The following is an 18,024-nucleotide window of genomic DNA, read 5'->3' as shown; positions in this document are numbered from 1 at the left end:
ATGAGCGATCACAGCCGACAGTATTTGCGTTTCTTAAGAAATCTCGCAAGAACTTGGATTTCGGCCGTCAATGGGGTGGAAACCCTAGGAGAGCACGGCCAAGCGCCGGTAAGAGAAATTATCCGAATCTGTACGACGAAGTTCTCGGCTGCTAGCCGATCAAGAGATAGTGCCTCAACGCATTTAGATCGCTCGAAAGGGAGTCCATACACCAGAACTGAGCCAGTATCTCACGGAAGTATCTGTGACACTTGTCTACTTCCTCAATGTCGTATCATGGGTTGATGGCGATAATATGCGCAAGACGATCTCATTATCAAAAGGTCTGACGCGAAGAGACGAACTCGCTCGGCACGAGCATGCTGTGCAGTTTCTAAGGATAGAGGAAGAAGAAAGTCTGAAGTGGAGGTTTGACAGATAGGAATGCTGGTAATCTTCAGATTATATGCACAATATGCCTTACTTCGTAGATCTCATGACAGTTAACCCCTATTGTTAGAAAAGTCCTAACACCACCTTACGAAGTACGATATTACTATCTTCTAGCTCAATACAGATGCAGTCAGCTCTTTCCCAACGATTTTAAATTCATAAATTCTCTACTGATTTCACGAGACACCAACGCCAGGGGCTAGTGGGAAGGCCAGTCTGTCTTGGCAGGTAGTCCAATCCGAATGTAAGAAGACCTCCAAACATCGTCGATACTAGCCAAATGTACTTTGGCTTCCCATTTGGCCGTGGGGATGTTGCGATAGCGAATATCATAGGTTCTAGACTTCTTTTTAACGAAGCACGGAGAGGCCAACATTATCTCTCCGCAGAGTTATTATTAGACACCCCATCTAAAAAGCGTGGCAATCACAGGGATACCAAGTCTACAGTTGCAGTGCGATCGATAATAAGGTAGCATATAATTGGCATCAAGCTTCGGTATTTATATTACTTTGGATACAGCCTAACGGTTAAGCAAGCCGTATGTAACGAGCAAAGGATAACGGCTAAATGGACCTGGACACATATCCTGACCAATAGGTATTAAATTAGCAGCTTGGAGAATAGATTCGAATTATCAAGCATCCCCAAATCTTCCCTCACGTAAACCTCTGCGAATTCCAAAACAACATCATTACGAGACCGGACTAAGAAAAGAAAAAAAAAAATCGGCATAAACATACAACATGCGTGGACACGTTGCTCTCTATCTACTACCCCTCGCGGGACAAGCCCTAGCCGCCCCCTCCCACGTCCGTCGAGCCTCCTGCAGCGAACTCTCGACAACAACGCCGAACTGGAAGCTCACGAACGCGGCGTCGTCGGACTGGCCGGGCGGGCAGAGCGGGCGGGTCGAGCTCTTCGCGCGGCACGTGCCGACGGACACGTTGGCGGCTTGCGACGTGGAGTACCGTCTGAGCGCGGACGGCAAGGTCGTCGACTACGACCCGGCGTCGACCCACGCGTGCCTGAACTTCGGGGCGAGCGCGCTGAACACAACCGTCCGGCTCGACATGGAGACGCTCGTGCTGGCCGTCCGGAGCACCTGGACGTGCGAGGAGGGCGCCACGGCGTACTCGGCGTCCGGGTCCGCTGCTTTGGAGAGGAACACGTCTCCCGGGGCGTGCCTGGTCGAGCCTTCCCAGGTCGGCGACTCTACGACGTGTCCGATAGCGGACGTGGAGATTGAAGGGAAACTCGATGAAGCGTGAGGTGGGAAAGAGGTCTTGGATGGGAAAGCTGCGCTGAGGAGTGTTTGTGTATGGATTCAGGCGTTCTTCGGATGAAGATACTCCAGGAGAAGATTCTGGGGTGTTGTCCGACACTTGCCGGAGGATCTGATTGTGCGATGTACTTAACCAATCAAAGGAATGCCTATTGCCTATTGCACTCTTCTAGCTTCGGTGGTTGTTGCTATTATGGTGAATTCCCAAGAGCGTGAAAGGGCTTGCGTGATAATGAGATGCAACGACTAGTGATCTGCCTATTTAAGTCTACACGTTTAATTGTCTTCCAGGTAGTATTGCTTGGTATAATGATTGATTTGGATGGAAAGTATAAGCTGCCAGAGCCATAATCTCCCAACCCCCTTTTCGGAGCTTAAGCTTGTCAGGTCCGAGTTCCGGTAGGAGGCAAGGGGCTGGGGAACACAGCGAATTCCGATAAATTGTTTTACAACAGATGCCTGCCCAGTATATTTGTAAATACCTCTACACAAACTGGAACCTAGCACGATAGATGGATTCTCATATTAATCTAGTTTAGTCTAGTCCTAGCCTTCCTTGATTTGGGTATGTACCTCTAATACCCACGTTCAACTTTCTAGCTGTTCCCTACGCAAGTCCCTGCTCATCTAAAGATTCCAAGAACGCAGCAGCACTCCTAGTCCGCTCATGATCATACCCAGCATAATGCCTTAGCTCTTGAACAGCCAATTTGGCATATTTCCTCGCCAAGTCCACGTCGCCCATGCTAGAGTACACTCCGGAGATAATGGTGTAGAAGTCGCCGATCTGGGCCGCGAGCGACTCTTTCTCGCACAGGTCCAGTATCTCGTCGACTCTCTTGCTGACAGCCGCGTGGTTCCGTATCTCCGGGCGATCAAGTTCCGCCAGTAGCTCTTGTATCCGGCCCCGGTGGCGGTCCGAAACTACGGTGGCTTCCGGGGAAGTGCACAGCGAACATGTACAGTTGAACCCCCATTCCTTGATAAGGGACTGGCGTTGCTCCGACAAGAGATTCAACGGCAGGTCTATCTTTCTGTTAGTTGCAGCATCGTATTTTGGGTTGAAGCGGCTTACAGCTAAATGTGAGTTCTTCGCCTGGCTCGATGTCCCGATACGCTGCGACCTCCATTCCTAGTGTAGTGGGTGAGAACCGGCTATACATGCTAAGAATGATGTTAACAAAGACTAACCCCCCGGAAAATATCTTATTGGGATAAACTGACTTGGGTTTACAAGCATGATTTATTCTCTGGAAACCAAAATATCTAGGTCAGTAATGCTTTAATTGAATTGGTTTCTTCTCACTCACCGATACGTCAAGGTACAACCCCGAATGATCCGCGCCATCTAGCAGCACGCCAAAGGCATTCGTATTAACGATATCATCAAGAATATAGCCTCCTTTCGAACGGGCCAGCTGCAACATCTGCTTCCCCTCCTTGGGGGGTAACTGAACAGCCGCTCGATGAAGCAATTTCATCACGTCCTGAGTCTTCCACGGCCTGGAATCTATGACCCGAACGATAACGGGATACCTCAGCATGACGACCTCGTCCTTGCGGATCGTGCGGTTCGCAATAACTCCCATGCCCTTGTCCTTCAGATCCCTGACCTCGTACGGAGGCGGATCCGACACGACGAGCGGACGGCCCCTCGCCCAATTCTCCCACATCGGATCCGGGTCCCCGAGAATGCCGGCGCCGGCGGCGGCAATCTCCGGCGTGGTGATGAGGCTGATCCCCGCCTCGCCTCTGAGACTAACGTAAGTGAACACGCACAGCTTGGCGCCGCCCTCTTTCTCCGGCTCCGCGCACACAGGAGGGTACGTCCACGGCAGCCACCCGCGCCTTTCCAGCGCGATATCGTCGTCGACGAGGAGCGGGCACGTGCGATCCGCGTGCCGAGGGTTCAACGGGCCCGCGGGGTGGGAATTGCATTCCCCGGGAGGGTTGAAGTTGTAGTTCTTAAGCCAGTCCGGTGTCTCGCTTGGCCGAGGCTCGGCGGCAGGTTTCCCCAGCCAGAGGGCTAGAGCCAGCATATAATACCTCATAGCCGCGTCTTACAGAAGGTAGTGGTGGTGCTTGCGAAAGGGATTGATGGATATTGGGAAGGCTCGGACCGAGCAGGATAGGCGAGCAGTGCATCATTTTCACGAGTAAACATCCTTTGTAAGTAGTCATGGTATCTGATGTTAACAGCTTGCTACATCCAAGTATTCTACAGCGTCTCCGGATGAGATATGAGGATGAAGATAGCCAAGGCAAAAGGATGAATTAGCCGGAACGGCAAAGTGTAGATCATTGAGCACGCAAAGGTCGGCGATTCTACATAAGGGGATGAAAGATCGTCTATTTACAATGGGACTGGTTGTATCAGTCCTTGGCATCGAGGTATTGGACTCTAATTTATTTCCAATTCAACGGCTCTATGAATTGTAAACGCAAAATTGTTGCTACAGGGGCACAGCTCTTGCCGGCTCATCAAGGCATGAAAAGACAAACAATATGAAATTATGCTGAATCATATTGACCAACATGATCTCGGTGCATGGTGGATAGTATCGACTCTCGAGCGATTATACTGACGACTATACTGATGGCAACAAAGGAAAAAGAAATCCGATCTATTTATGAATCTTCAAGGAAAATTGACAAAAAAGAAAAGATGCATCAGCCGCGAATCGAACGCGGGGCCCATCGATGGCAACGATGGATTTTACCACTAAACCACTGATGCTGTTGCGGAGATTCTTTGATCCGATTGTGATGATTGGGTTGCAATTTGCAACTATATATCAAATCGGGCAGCCTAGTATGGACCTGTAGCTAGATATGTTTCCTTCAGGTAGGCGGTGAAGAAAGAATGCTCTACTAACCCCACGTCGAAATTCTGCCCGTCAAAGTGGGGTGGTGAGACTCTACGGGGATTAGAATCACTAACTTCAACATACTTTTATACCCAATATCTATCATACCTTGACTTTGTAAGACTTTGAAGTTCTTTCTCTTTTCGGTTCTGAAAAGCAGCTCTTATACATTTGCGACCCTAGCCCTACATAAAAGTATAGGTGTTTTGCATTAACAACTACCCCCTACCCCCCCCAAATTTGCGCTGGTAATTTGGACCCGATTAAAGACCAAGATCCTCGGGATCTAGAACCGTCAAGATGGTGAACATAACGGACAAGATTAAGGAGTGCGTTTCTGATTTTTTTCAAAGGCGATGTATGTTCACGTGCTTACTTTTATATATAGGATCGAGGATGAGATGAGAAGGACGCAGAGTAAGGGCGCATCACTATGTCTATCACATGCCAAGTCGATATTCTAACTTAATGATCTGTCTATAGAGAACAAGGCAACTGGTAAGATTGTCCCATTACTCTGTTGGACAAAACAATATGCTAATTTTGATCATCAGAGTATCACCTTGGACTTCTGAAAGGGTATATAATAGCCTCCTGTACTACGTGTCATCAAGGGATATAATCTAACCATGCACCTCTTCAGCAAACTCGCGCGTCTAAGAGCGCAACTTCTTGAACCCGGTCCAGGCGCAGGTGGAGGGGGCGGCGCGGGCTTTGACGTCAGCAAGAGCGGCGATGCGCGAATAGCGCTTGTTGGGTTTCCGTCCGTCGGTAAATCGACGTTCTTATCCAAAGTAACCAAAACGAAGTCGGAAGTGGCTTCGTACGCCTTCACCACCCTCACAGCCATCCCCGGTGTGTTGGAGTACGGCGGCGCGGAAATCCAGTTGCTCGATCTGCCGGGAATTATCGAGGGCGCTGCGGAAGGCAAAGGTCGAGGACGCCAGGTGATTTCTGCTGCCAAGACGAGCGACCTCATTCTTATGGTGCTTGATGCGACGAAGAGGGCCGAGCAAAGGGCTCTGTTAGAAGCCGAACTAGAAGCTGTCGGTATTCGATTAAATAGGGAGCCACCGTAAGTTACAAAGCTATGAGAAAACCCAGGTGGAAAGCTTTGTACTGCTTCAACTAGAGTACAAACTTTTGACTGGGGTCGTTGTATCTCCATCGCTATTTCTCCGTCCAAGATGCTAACTAGGGTTAGAAACATCTATCTGAAGGTCAAGAAAGCCGGCGGCATGAAGATCAACTTCCAATCGCCGCCGAAGTACCTGGACGAAAAGATGGTGTTTAACATCTTGCGAGACTACAAGATGTTAAACTGCGAAGTGCTAGTCCGAGATGACGAGGCGACAGTCGACGACCTAATCGACGTCATCATGAAGGACCACCGTAAGTACATCAAGTGTCTTTACGTGTACAACAAGATAGACAGCGTCTCCCTCGACTTCCTGGATAAGTTAGCGCGCGAGCCACAGACCGTCGTCATGAGTTGCGAGTTGGATTTGGGGATTCAAGACGTGGTCGACCGGTGCTGGAAGGAGTTACAGTTGATCAGGATCTACACGAAACGGAAAGGTGTCGATCCTGACTTCAGCGAGGCGCTCATCGTGCGCAGCAATGCTACAATCGAAGACGTCTGCGACCGAATCCACCGAACGCTGAAGGATACGTACAAGTATGCTCTGGTATGGGGCGCAAGCGCTAGACATATCCCGCAGCGGGTTGGTCTAGGACACGTGGTAGCAGACGAGGACGTGGTATACATAGTCAGTGGTTACAAGGCCTAGTATAATAGCATCGTTAATCACGATTCCGGGAATCCAGTGTAAAAGCCTAAGAAGAAATAAGGCGGTGGTATTATTCATGAATCATTGGTGATGTCCATTCCATCAAAGTATGCGTTATCGTCATACAACCCTGCCCTAAGATTACCCCCGATTACCCTAGAGTTACCCCCTCAACCAACGCCATGGTGAGGTCTCTATACCATCCATCCTAAAGCAAAATCAAGCCATTGTAGTACAAGAGGGAAATCCGTAACGCCGCCGTCCAGTGAAAAACCGAGGAGAACCAGGTTAGGAGATTGCTAGCATTAGCCCGCTAGATTCCGGATTGGGAGCCTGCTGGAGGTACGACGGCCTTGGAGCTGCCGAAGATATCCTTGCCCTCGAACTTCTTAGCGGACGTCTGGGCGAAAAGAGACTTGGGCTTGGCTCTGCGAAGGAGGGATTATGGTTAGTATATCGAAAAAAAAAAAATTGCCCAAATACCTAGACTGAACGAGCTAGGATACGAAAAGGTATGGTATGACTTACTTGCCGACGGCTCGTCCCTTCAGTGCGCTAAGCTTGGCGGTGCAAGGGCTCATGATGTTGTCTGACGGAGAGACGTACTCCTGCTGTCTACGATAGGTGATGTCGGAGTTAGCAAGACGACGATATTGAAGGTTCTTGTTAAGAGGGATAGCCGCGTCGACGCTGGTGACAGTGACGGTTACGGAGGTAGAGGTATCTAGGTTGGTGGTATTGGCTCCGTACTTCTCTTCCTCCATCTTAGAATGCAGGACCTGGCGATGGTGTTCCAAGGTCTGGGCGCTACTGGGCTTTCCGTTGTCCATGGCGGCCGCGTCCTGGGTCTGGACCGATGAGTTGACGTCCTTGGTAGTTAGAGGGGCACCCATTGTATCGAGATCGAGTGGATTGTAGAGTTGCGCAGCGCGAGGTATGTAGTAGGTAGGTAAGGTAGAGAAGCAAGATTGAATAGTAGGTTGTGGTAGTACTTTGTTGTAACCGTAGTTGGTTGAATATGCGAGTTGCGATTGTTTTGAGGATGAACTCTGGAGATGTAGAAAACTTTGTGTAATCAAGGAATGCGACAAAGTCTTTTATGAAAGAGTGTGCATAGTTTAGGTGTAGATATGGAGAGATGGATGTGTGGAGTGGATATATTTTATGGTCTATGAAAAAGTTCGACTGTGGACCTCCTGGGAAGACAATAAAGACTGTTGACCCAGCAACGGCTAAGGGTCCCTAGTCACTACCCCTAGCAGCCGGATAGTGGTTGCAGCTTCGTAACTTCCCAAGGTGCACTGTACTGTATTGTACCTACCCAAGGTAGGTACCCGATAATATGGAAATTCCTTAATGCTTCTACGGGCCAATTCCCCCGCTTAAGGTACCTAACCTAACCTGACCTAACCTACATAAGATAAAACATTCCCCACTGTCAAAAACTACGTCAAAAACATCGTTTCATCAACAACTTCTCCCATGCCAAATTATCTGCACTTCGTCATCCTAGCAACGAAACATTCCCGATGCGGGCACTCCGAGTAACGTGCTAGAGTCACGGTTACATAGCATGACTTTATGACTCATTTACTTATTAATTTCCGACGAACCTTGACAACCCCGAATCAGCACGAACAGATGCTTTTCCATTCAATCGCAGCCTGTTGGGACAACGGTCACGTGCTCGCGTCATGGGCTGAGGTTACACATGATCAGATATCATTCAACCAATTACATGCATTCATTTCGTTACGTTTCCTTTCTTGCATTTCCTTTCATTAATTATTCCTTTCATTATTCAATACGATATCATATTACAGGTACTAGTGCATGTCTGCGTAAACTCGACGACGCACCCCAAAAGACAGCACTAGTACCTAATACTATCAATGCAACACATGCTAGGAAGTTCTTGACGTGTGTGTGTGTATTGTCTATGTAAAGAAAAGATTATTAATTTTTACAAACAATCACTCAACACTGAGGAAGAGCAGGAGAGCCACGTCCGTGGCTCATGAGTGGCACACTCACAGTTCCCTAGGCAATATTCCCAGCAACAAATCGTCCAGGCTCCAACAATACACCTGGCCCAGCTACAACAATTTCACTATCATCTTCTAAGAAATAACTTACAACACGAGAATTACAGAAACGCTATATCAACTATCGGAAATGGAAACTTAACATTTTTTGGATCACCGACACCAGCAACTATGGCGAAAACGAATTTAACAACACTCAGGTAGCTTTATGCTACGCCTTCACCTATTATGAAGTCTATTAAGAAGGTTCTCCAGAAGATCAACGCTATCCTCTTCTAGGAACTAAATCCATCACTTAGTAACTCCACTCTGTGAAGAGTAGGTAGGTATGCTTTCAGTTACGAGTCCCGGCTCGCTATGATGGGCCACGCATAACAACGCTTTTATCAAATACAATCCTTGGTAAAAGCCACGGAAAAGATAGCAAACTGGCTACCTCGGGAGCTTAGAAAAAGGGCGCCCTGCAATCAGGCGTTCTGACAAGTGTGTGTGTATTGTCTATGTAAAGAAAAGATCTACGTCTGTGGCTCATGAGTGGCACACTCGCACGTTCCTATGGTCTTGGTCGACACAATAAGGGGGATTCTACGTACATTGGACCATACACCCTGTTAGCATGTCCAACAACTGCTAGAGCATTTTGGAGAATTCCAGGTCCTGTCAGAGTATGTCTTCTCCCTCCAGTTACCTTCTCGATCCTACCTCATTGAATATCTCACTAACTTGGCTGTTTAGGACTCCATGTCTTCCATGGCTTTAAGACCTCCCGGGAACAGGACAAGGTCAAATGTCTGATCGCCGATGTCGGCGTTGTCAGTCGGTATTGGACCGCAAGTTTTGATCAACATCGGCTAGGAACCACGAGACGTTCGCACATAGACAACGATAAGAGCAGGTCCGGTAGTGTGCCTCGAGTACCTATTATTATGACATAAACGATAACAAGCGCAAAACAGTATTCAAATTCGAAAGCACTAGCCCTTGTGTATGACTATAAATTATCTTCATTATAACATGTAACTCTCAACTTGCTGCCCTTATTGCCTTGGATAAATACCAAAGATATAGTTATTACAGCACTACAGCTTGTGCATTCTCATTCGTCACAACCCCGAAGATCCAACGACAAAGCTGTCATCTGATCCACGGGTCATTCACTTCAATATGGCTCCCAAGATCGATATACCCAAGGTCAAGGCATTCGAAGGATTCAACTGGGGCCCATACACACCTAACCCAACACTTCCCCAGAATATCAAAAACCCCAACGACGTCGAGACGCCAAAACACTACGGAGGCCTGCTAGCCGACGGAGCACCCCCATGGGGACAGATGGCAATGTCATAAGAAAATAATAATTGTTGGGGATTATCACGGGATAGATAGAATATACGCCATCGCATTTTGATAGATGGAAGGATAGACACTGAGGAGGGTTAATGGAAACTCCGTGAGACCAGCGAATTTGGGAATATGTTAGTGACCGAGACCGAACTATTTAGACAGGTATCTATATTGAAGAAGGGAAACGCCCCGCTGAAGTACCCGATAAAAACCAACAGAAAAGTCCGCGCAATAGGGATGAACAGAGTTAATTGAATGGTTCCTGAATGGAACATTACTTGGGGTGGACTCTTAAGTCTGCTGCGACAGGAAATTCGGGTTGGACAACCGATCTTTTTTCCAATTAAATATATTTCTTAGCAGCGCCTAGCTGGACTTATAGCAGGTTTATTGTACATAGACTTATGCCACAACAAACAAACACACTTATGTATAAACCATACCCCTATATTCTATAAAATACTACATTGCCTCCAGGTAGGTAGCTATCCACCAGGCTCTACGCCACTTTACTCCAACATCCCCTCCTCCGTATCGTCCTTCGACCAGCTTTTCAAGCATTGGATAGCCTCCAGCATATCCGTCCGCATGCGTTGAAGGCCAGAGAGCACCGGCTCCGACTGTGCCAGGACACGCTTGCACTCGGCCGTCGTAGCCGGAATCGAAAGGATGTCAAGCGCAAATTGGTGCAGGCGTGGGAATTCCTCTCGGTGGTTCTTCCACCAGAGAATCGGATCTTGGCCACGCTTGAACCCGATGTTTTCCATGCTCAAGTACCGTTCAAGCTCATCCGCATCCTCGGGGTCGGAGTCGAAGAATTCGAAGCGTGATAGCCAGGCGGGCGTTTCCCGACCATGTGGCTTTGTTGTGGATGTTGATGCTAATGTTGCTGCTGCTGTTGCTTCGGCCTCGTCATTGGTAGGAGCTGCAGGCCGAGCGTAATGGCGTTTCCAGTAAGCCGTCACTTTTCTTTTAACTTCCTCCGCTAGCTCAGGGTCAAGGGCCTGGAGTCCCCTGAGGCGTTTTTTGGGGTCTAGCACCACGGCAGCCCAATATTGTGGTGCATCATTTAATGCCTTCCAGCACTCTTGAAGGATGTCGTTCGCGCGCTCTAGACCCTCTCTTAGCTCTTCTTCCCACTCGCATCCCACTTTGTTCCTCCTTTCTTCACACCTTATTTTCTTTCGCGTATCCAGATCATCTACGACTTCTTCGCCAAGTGATCTCTTTCGTTTTGAGCCGCTCTGATCCGGCGTATAGGTAGATTTCTGGGAGATAGCTTTAGGGGACGGCTTGACTTCGAAGTTGAATGCTTGGCGATATGAGAGGAGGTGGTTTTTAAGTTCCCATAGAATGGGCATAACCATAGGTAGGTCCACAACATTGCCCACGTAGGGAAATGCGTACTCATCAAACTTTGCGAGAATAGCTTCAACCTGTTCTAAGCATGGCCAATCTAAACCGTAGGTCACGTCTCCTGACCAAAGACTATATTCACTAAGGGCGTTTCTGCACGTAAAGGTACTCTGGATTCCTTTCAAGATACCTTTCCAACGCGTGTCCCCTTCAACTTCGTATACTCCCGTGTCCAGCACGTGAGACATCCCTTCGCTGAGATCCCATGCCCCTCTTGAGAAAGGATCAAGCGATCCGCCCCCTTTATTGTAGAGGCCAGCGTCATCTTCGCTCTCATCTTCGCTCTTATCCTCGCTAAGAAATTCGTCTAAAGCTATCTGCTCTTCTGGCCCCAGTACCCTATCCGCTCGTGCTAGTTCGTAGCGCAACCGTTGCCGCAGACATGGATAGCACCGAATACTACGATTCATCCGATAAGCCTTTAAAACAGAGGTGATGGCTATATATCGATGCATTTTATGTCTTTCTTTGGATCCTTCGGTCTGACCTTGTAGATGAAATTCGTTGCGACCGTATTGATGATCTGATCACAGCTTCGCACACGAACTTGCTCAAGCCTCATCCTACCCTTCGTCGTCTCACCCCGGAACAGAATTGCTTTTTCGTAGTGGCTGCATAGCAAGTGCAAAGCCTTGTCATGCCCTGTAGCCTACGATTAGTCAATAGACATAAAAAGCTTCTGGGATGACTTCACTAACGGGTATTTTGGTTGGTAGTATAAAATCCCAGCCGGTCACAGATTCCGTACTCCTCGATTACGCCTATGACACTCCAAACTATATCTTGGGGGCTGCAAGCTCCGGGAATATTCTTCAGTCCGATAAGTTTCGCCCTCAGCTTCTAGGTCTTATCGACGAAATGTGCTACGACGACTAGAACCCTCTTGTTCCGTAAAGGAGATAACCAGGAATCGAAGGAGAGGTGAATCTTTGATCGTGCTTGAGTTAAAAGTTCCTCTTTGGTAGTAGCGCGACCCGCCCCGAAAGCTTCAAGTATCCAGGACCGAACAGTATCTGCTGAGTCGATATGTAGCTCTTCACAACACCCCCCTTTAAAGAAATCAACGAGGTCCCTCCAAGCCTCCCCGGCAAAGGCCTGAGGCGGAATACCACATCTGGTAATAAGCTTGATGATGTGATTCTTGTATGTCTCAAACTCTTGCGATACTGGGTTTTGGGCTTGCAGGGAAATATCACGAGCGGAAGGACTAGCCGGATTGCTTGAAAGGATTGAGCTCTCCCCACGCCTCCCTCTCCCTAAGGATAGGCCGTGACCACTTCTCCCCGTGCTTTCCAAATGAGCTTTGGGGCCATTGGTAGCGGCGCCGTTGAAGATCTTGATTCGACCAAGTTTATCGCAGTGATGACATAGCCATATCTTGATGCCTTTCCTTTCTCGACTCACGCCGTCTTTCACTTCAGTTTCAATGGGAATCAGGTAATCCCCATGCTCCAGTATGCTAGAGTTGGTAGCCGTTTGAAGCCAGACATTAGCGATATATTGCGTGTCGTTGATGGTGATTCTAGGGAGCTTGTTCCAGGGTGTTCCTTCTACGATACCGTCGGTTTCTTGCCTGATCTGTTCCCGAACCGTCATACGCTGGGGCTGGCTTGTTGCCGCCATCACCATATGTTGAGAGCTCCCGAGTTGAGGGTCATTGGCAAGCATTGTAAGTAAAGTTATTGGTAGAAGATCCTGAAGGGACTGAAGTGATATGATGATGCCGGACTTGAACGCAGCTTCTTCGAGATTCTACATTGTAACCATCATCATCTCCTTCAAGGGGATCCAATTTTCACCACTGACCGATGCACAGTACGAAGTGTATTGGCTACCCCTTGTATTGGATAGGTCAACCCAATGTCATCCCTGCCCATCATCTTAACCTCTAACCCGAAATGGTAAAAAACGACCTCTTCTGAGCTCACCCTAGTTAACTTAATATTCATACTAGATGGTCCAAGCGCCTTGACGGACCCTCTAGTATAATTTATTATTTTTCATAAAAAAAGGGAATATGGCTTAGGAAACGTTCTTTGCTTTTACAACTTTTTCGAAATACGTACCGCGCCAGCGTACCTCACTTCGAAAGCCACCTCCCTAAATACTGAAAATAGCAACGGGGAGCCATAATCCAGCGGGTCGTTTGATATCGTGGCTGGCGGCCAACTTAGAGTTCGGGCTTTTGTGCTACACGAAGGGTGGCCTCATGTATATAAGCCTACCTACGATACCTAGGTATGTCCTCAATTATTCACGACAAAATGCCAGCCTTGAACAAATATCGTTATGATCCTCTCTGTGCCAAAGATGGCATTAGACTCATTATGCCAGATCCAGCTCTGCGCGAAGGAGACCATCTGATATGTGTAATTATTCAACCCCGGAGTCGACACTAACTGAATACTACTTTGCCTTTTTCTACACATGGGGAAGCCCGACTTCTCCAGAATCTTGGAAATAAGATGCAACAGTAATAGTCCATACCTGGAGATCACTCCCCAGCGTAGATGATTTATTAAGGCGCCTAAGAGCTCTTGAGGTACTTCGTTGCTTATGGATCGATGCGATATGTCTGAACCAAGCCGACAATGCCGAAAAAGCACAGTAAATCCCAGAGATGGGATGTATTTTCGGACAGGCGAAAAGGTTCAGACCTGTTTACGTTCTTCAAAGACGCAAGCCGACTACCCGAAATGGAGACTTCAAACATCCTTCAAGTCCACGAGGCAGGCAAGTCATGTACTCCATGTTGTCTAACAAGCCGCAATTAAATAAGACCCAGAAGACAGAAAAAGTCAAGGGAACCCTGTACAGACTCTTTCCGGTTTCCCCCGATCAAACTTTGCGGGTTCTCGCAGTCTCTTGTTTGCTCAAGATGGTTATAGAATCCCGCCATATAATTACCACCAGACAAAAGAAGGCAGAACTCTCCCTACGACAAAATTATTAGGACGTGTGAGTGTGCCACTCATGAGCCACGTGGCTCCTTTGCTATCGCTTGAGCATAAGTGACTGCTTGTAAAAAAAAAGAAAAAAAGAACCATATTTTACTTTTATATACCTGACAATACACTCATCCCACAGTTCCGTTTAGGGAAATACGGACATCCCGAACCCGACCGCAAAGTGGAGCCTCGGGACCGGGGGAGGAGAGAGGGAAAGGGGAGCCAAAAACATCCGGGTGTCGATCGGACTAGCAGACGGTTGAACGTCAAATGCAAAATTAATTAATACATCGAAACTTTCTACCCTCCGTGTGTTACCCATCCCGCAGAACCCAGCCTTCTGCTTTATACATACATAACGCCTAACCACGCAGACAGGTGTAGTAGTCTCTTATAGAGAAAGACCCCGCCCACACCACAAGATATGTCTGCTTGCTCTCTCATCTACAGTGAGGCAAAGCCGTTGATGACCTCCACCACATGTGCTGTCACAGCTTTGGGTTGACTGTGGAATGGGTAGTGGCCAGTTTCGAAGTCTATCACCTTCCATTCGACATCCGTCTTCTTAAGCCACTGGTTCTGGTCCGCTAGATGCTTGCAGCGGTCGTTCAATGTCCGGATATATACCCTCCTGCCGTCGAAGCCACTGTCCGCCCAGGCGGGCGCTGTGGGCTTGGTAGCGAGAGCCGCAGCTGCGTGGCCGCCTAGGTGCTTGTCCAGCTCGAAAGCCATGTCAGGATCGCAGTCGTGGTATAGGTAGTCCATTGCTTCCTTTACAAACGCTGTGTCCTGTATATCACAGTCAGTACTAGGTAATACATTCAACGAAGCAGTACTTAGAATAGTCATACCCCGTCCATTCGTACATATGGTGGCATTCCACCCATTGCCTCAACGGCAGTCTCGCCATCCAGGGTGATGACACCCGCTATCAATATCAATCCCACGACGCTGCCTCTTTTACCTTGCGCTTCCCGGGTCTGTTTGTCGAGGTCCTTAGCGGCAGCGCTGGACGGGACACAGCCATACGAATGGGCAATAACGACGACGTCTTTCTGTTGATCCTCTACCAGGGGGAGGATGACATTGTTTCTGAGGTGCGTAATATCGTCTACGCAGGTGGCTGCAGCAGGGTTGGCGTGGTTGTAGCTGGGATATGGCCCCGGGTGAGTTGTGAAACCGGCTTCTTTCAGGAACGGGAGCAGCTTGTCGAAACAGGCAGGTGTTCCAAACGCCCCAGGAACAAGAATTATCTCTGGAAAGCTTTTGGCGGACATCTTGGTACTTGTCTCGGATATTCCCAATGGCAAGGCGACATGACCGGGATCATGGGGCTATGGAGACTCGATAGTATTCTTATAGCAGCAACCCTACCTGCGGTTGGATGTCTACCAATTGCCGTCCGAAGTACACACCCGTAAAACAGGGCAAAGAAGCTTTGAATCCTTTCATAAAGGAGCTTCGTAGATATTCACAGAGCTGCTATAATAAGCTACGGATCAGCCACTGGGTTGCTAGGATGACGCTCGCTCACTTGCTTGTCATCCCGCAAAGGGATCAGCTTCTATCCAGGGAGACTGGTCTTGAATAAGCCAAATCGACATAGGCGGCTGATGAATCTCACATATGATACCTCTTATGCAGGTAGCTAAGAGAAGAGCTGTAATCCGGAGAGTGTATAAGCCGTAAGCCTGATGGTCTATCCCGCTTAGCAGGGTTACCGCTTTGTATAATACCCGAGTGCTCAAGTTGATGGAGGCTAGGCATTGAGCTTTTTTTCTTTTTGCTTTTTTTTTTTTTTTTTATAAAGGGAAAAGCTGAACTACACGTTTGCATATTTCAGATGACCTCACACCAAGTCAGCCAAGACCGCTGTAGTCACGTTAGTCTTAGGGCTCTTAATCCGTGTGGTCATACCCGTAAATTGTAGATATTGCATGTATTAACTTAGATTCAAGATATCTTCGACATATCTAACGATGCTAAAGGTGCTACAAATATTAGGGGTAAATTCAGGCTGTTGTAAGTCCCTTTATTTCCTTCTATCTAAGTCTCTTGCTGAAGTTGATGGTCATAGATCCTAGGCTTATGGTACATATACATACACCATAGCTAATTTGGTATTAACTATACGAAGCTGTCCAACGTTTGTGAATCATAGAGATTCATTCTAGTAAATCTCTAAGCGGACTTATATGTCATGCTACCGGAGATCAAGCTACGCGATGTTGAAGGATTCTCTAGGCGCATATGCCGTGTAGTTTCGATTCCAAGATATGACGACAACAACCCCGTCCTCCCGTATCTCGCACCATGCTAACCATAACAATACATAGATCTACGCCTTCATACCAATCCAGTAGTCTAAGATATCAAGTTCTTGGCCAAGCCGTTACACCGCTTTGGCGGTCACAGGAAGAAGATTCAGCAGCTCAGATAGCCGGTGTGACGTGGAAATAAGCAAAGGAATTATACTAAAACCGTTGACCTGCAAGTTTATCTTCGTGACCGCATCCTACGGGCTTGTCAATTCGCAATAGTAGCTTAGCACCTAAACGCCTGTAAGACGGTTGTATATGTCGCCAGCAATTGTACGTGTAGGTGGCATTCGGATCCGTATCTTGCTAGTTATCAGAGATTCGCGAGAATCTTAGTCAATCGAAGGTGTTCCTCTCACTAAATGAATGATCATAAATGAGGTTAGACATGCTTTCTTAAACTCTCGGATATGTGCCGAAGGTAGCGTAAGCATCTCAAAGATCAAATTAGACAAAGATGGCTCGCATCTACGGCCAGATATAAGGAGAAGGAATCTGATGTAATATTTTCGTTGGCTTCAACATTTCAGGGGGGTGTGTTGTCTATTCACTCGTCCTAGCGATGCCTAGATCGCAGGAGGATTCCTACCTGCTCTTGAAATTCCGTTGTAAGGTACTTCTTGGATGATCCTTCATGATAATATAAACTTTGAAAGCTATGCCAGGACGGAGACTTGTTAAAGAGAGCTCGTCGATATTGGGGGCTAGGTTTTGCACTACCGATAATCCCCTGGTATTCAAGGGAGGGTAAGCGCTAAGAATGATGGTAACACTCTCGCGGGATTGTGCAACTCTCTTCACCTCTGGTATGACGAGGCACTGTAACAAAGACTGCTGCTCCGCCATAGTGTTGGATAGGACTCGTTCTAATAAAACAATGGCGGGACAGTGCTTACCTAGGTAGTACCAATCAGTTGGTAAAAGCGTTCGCCGAGGTAAGGAATCCCAATTGGATATATTACGCTGGAGACCCAGCCGGGATTAATCAAGATAGTTGGCTTATCCCTAGCTGAGAATTCTTGGTTCTCGAAGGAGAATCGAGGCAAACGGTGTTGGTAGCACCTGGGCCGCCATAATGACTCCGCGACTCCGGATCGAAGAATTACTTATGCACCTACCGGGCTCGGAGCTACTCCTTTTTAGTTAAGACGGCGGGCTAGAATATGAGATAATAAATTAAAGTATAAGCATATACGAAGGTTGCTGCTAGGTAAGCGTAACGAGATTAGATTCTCCAGGAGATAGGGTATGCCCGTAAGATGTCAGATGTAAGATGTAAGGCTGTAGAGATGGGTCAGGGGGTCCGAGGATAGATCGATCGGCATATGGCTTTTCCCTGACGTTACAACCTCTTTAACAGAAATCCCCCCAATCATAAAAGTTTAAAAACAACATCCTCCCGTACGTCCCCAAGTGCGAGAAGGCTATAGTACACAGGTAAGCTTCTAAATTCGGTTGGTTAGATGTCTTGTACAATGCAACTCTTAAGGTAGCATGCTCTAGGTTTTTTTTGTTTTTTTTTTTAAGCGGGACGTGTACTATAACCTTCTCGCACCTGAGGACATAGCTTACCCCTTTA

At 47.7% G+C, this 18,024-nt stretch overlaps 6 protein-coding genes and 1 non-coding gene across 7 annotated transcripts; 3 read left to right on the top strand and 4 right to left on the bottom strand.

Annotated features, from left to right (window-relative positions):
* Nucleotides 1-981: 981 nt before the first annotated feature.
* Nucleotides 982-1,999, top strand: F4812DRAFT_442662 (uncharacterized protein). Its single transcript, XM_047935323.1, has one exon. The coding sequence runs from the start codon at nucleotides 1,179-1,181 to the stop codon at nucleotides 1,701-1,703; it is 525 nt and encodes a 174-aa protein (XP_047786874.1). The 5' UTR covers nucleotides 982-1,178; the 3' UTR covers nucleotides 1,704-1,999.
* Nucleotides 2,000-2,200: 201 nt separating this feature from the next.
* F4812DRAFT_442661 (SET domain-containing protein) lies at nucleotides 2,201-4,382 on the bottom strand. Its single transcript, XM_047935322.1, has 4 exons — nucleotides 3,028-4,382; nucleotides 2,942-2,967; nucleotides 2,793-2,881; nucleotides 2,201-2,743 (listed from the first exon to the last, which is right to left on the bottom strand). Exons 1-4 carry the CDS (start codon nucleotides 3,766-3,768, stop codon nucleotides 2,325-2,327), a joined length of 1,275 nt encoding a protein of 424 aa, XP_047786873.1. The 5' UTR covers nucleotides 3,769-4,382; the 3' UTR covers nucleotides 2,201-2,324.
* A 1-nt stretch (nucleotide 4,383) lies between these two features.
* On the bottom strand, nucleotides 4,384-4,454 carry F4812DRAFT_t137. The gene has a single exon. It is a non-coding gene; the product is annotated as a tRNA-Gly (tRNA).
* Nucleotides 4,455-4,580: 126 nt separating this feature from the next.
* On the top strand, nucleotides 4,581-6,418 carry F4812DRAFT_442659 (P-loop containing nucleoside triphosphate hydrolase protein). The gene is made up of 6 exons (XM_047935321.1): nucleotides 4,581-4,913; nucleotides 4,973-5,001; nucleotides 5,068-5,082; nucleotides 5,139-5,163; nucleotides 5,228-5,659; nucleotides 5,789-6,418. The coding sequence occupies exons 1-6, from the start codon at nucleotides 4,885-4,887 to the stop codon at nucleotides 6,372-6,374; spliced, it is 1,116 nt and encodes a 371-aa protein (XP_047786872.1). The 5' UTR covers nucleotides 4,581-4,884; the 3' UTR covers nucleotides 6,375-6,418.
* Nucleotides 6,419-7,704, bottom strand: F4812DRAFT_442657 (uncharacterized protein). The gene is made up of 3 exons (XM_047935320.1): nucleotides 7,125-7,704; nucleotides 6,903-6,989; nucleotides 6,419-6,802 (listed from the first exon to the last, which is right to left on the bottom strand). The coding sequence occupies exons 1-3, from the start codon at nucleotides 7,265-7,267 to the stop codon at nucleotides 6,688-6,690; spliced, it is 345 nt and encodes a 114-aa protein (XP_047786871.1). The 5' UTR covers nucleotides 7,268-7,704; the 3' UTR covers nucleotides 6,419-6,687.
* Nucleotides 7,705-13,703: 5,999 nt separating this feature from the next.
* On the top strand, nucleotides 13,704-14,351 carry F4812DRAFT_159686 (uncharacterized protein). The gene has a single exon (XM_047929800.1). It carries the CDS (start codon nucleotides 13,800-13,802, stop codon nucleotides 14,130-14,132), a length of 333 nt encoding a protein of 110 aa, XP_047786870.1. The 5' UTR covers nucleotides 13,704-13,799; the 3' UTR covers nucleotides 14,133-14,351.
* On the bottom strand, nucleotides 14,352-15,575 carry F4812DRAFT_159685 (alpha/beta-hydrolase). Its single transcript, XM_047929799.1, has 2 exons — nucleotides 14,979-15,575; nucleotides 14,352-14,916 (listed from the first exon to the last, which is right to left on the bottom strand). The coding sequence occupies exons 1-2, from the start codon at nucleotides 15,402-15,404 to the stop codon at nucleotides 14,572-14,574; spliced, it is 771 nt and encodes a 256-aa protein (XP_047786869.1). The 5' UTR covers nucleotides 15,405-15,575; the 3' UTR covers nucleotides 14,352-14,571.
* Between the last annotated feature and the right edge of the window lie 2,449 nt (nucleotides 15,576-18,024).

This window comes from Daldinia caldariorum (assembly GCF_022478825.1).
Source record: "Daldinia caldariorum strain CBS 122874 unplaced genomic scaffold F4812scaffold_19, whole genome shotgun sequence".
Taxonomy (NCBI): domain Eukaryota; kingdom Fungi; phylum Ascomycota; class Sordariomycetes; order Xylariales; family Hypoxylaceae; genus Daldinia; species Daldinia caldariorum.
The sequence above is the reverse complement of the archived record's forward strand: the minus strand, read 5'-3'. Positions and strand labels throughout refer to the sequence as shown.

What these genes read in the sequence shown, in the direction of transcription:
- F4812DRAFT_442662 (XM_047935323.1), top strand. Translation starts at nt 1,179, where the DNA reads ATGCGTGGACACGTTGCTCTCTATCTACTACCCCTCGCGGGACAAGCC.
- F4812DRAFT_442661 (XM_047935322.1), bottom strand. Translation starts at nt 3,768, where the DNA reads ATGAGGTATTATATGCTGGCTCTAGCCCTCTGGCTGGGGAAACCTGCC. An exon ending in GGTTGTACCTTGACGTATCG is followed by an intron (nt 2,968 to 3,027) that starts GTGAGTGAGAAG and finishes TTTGGTTTCCAG; the next exon opens with AGAATAAATCATGCTTGTAA. An exon ending in AATCATGCTTGTAAACCCAA is followed by an intron (nt 2,882 to 2,941) that starts GTCAGTTTATCC and finishes CATCATTCTTAG; the next exon opens with CATGTATAGCCGGTTCTCAC.
- F4812DRAFT_442659 (XM_047935321.1), top strand. Translation starts at nt 4,885, where the DNA reads ATGGTGAACATAACGGACAAGATTAAGGA. An exon ending in ATAACGGACAAGATTAAGGA is followed by an intron (nt 4,914 to 4,972) that starts GTGCGTTTCTGA and finishes TTTTATATATAG; the next exon opens with GATCGAGGATGAGATGAGAA. An exon ending in CACCTTGGACTTCTGAAAGG is followed by an intron (nt 5,164 to 5,227) that starts GTATATAATAGC and finishes GCACCTCTTCAG; the next exon opens with CAAACTCGCGCGTCTAAGAG.
- F4812DRAFT_442657 (XM_047935320.1), bottom strand. Translation starts at nt 7,267, where the DNA reads ATGGGTGCCCCTCTAACTACCAAGGACGTCAACTCATCGGTCCAGACC. An exon ending in TCTAAGATGGAGGAAGAGAA is followed by an intron (nt 6,990 to 7,124) that starts GTACGGAGCCAA and finishes CACCTATCGTAG; the next exon opens with ACAGCAGGAGTACGTCTCTC. An exon ending in AAGGGACGAGCCGTCGGCAA is followed by an intron (nt 6,803 to 6,902) that starts GTAAGTCATACC and finishes CCTCCTTCGCAG; the next exon opens with AGCCAAGCCCAAGTCTCTTT.
- F4812DRAFT_159686 (XM_047929800.1), top strand. Translation starts at nt 13,800, where the DNA reads ATGGGATGTATTTTCGGACAGGCGAAAAGGTTCAGACCTGTTTACGTT.
- F4812DRAFT_159685 (XM_047929799.1), bottom strand. Translation starts at nt 15,404, where the DNA reads ATGTCCGCCAAAAGCTTTCCAGAGATAATTCTTGTTCCTGGGGCGTTT. An exon ending in CATATGTACGAATGGACGGG is followed by an intron (nt 14,917 to 14,978) that starts GTATGACTATTC and finishes TGTGATATACAG; the next exon opens with GACACAGCGTTTGTAAAGGA.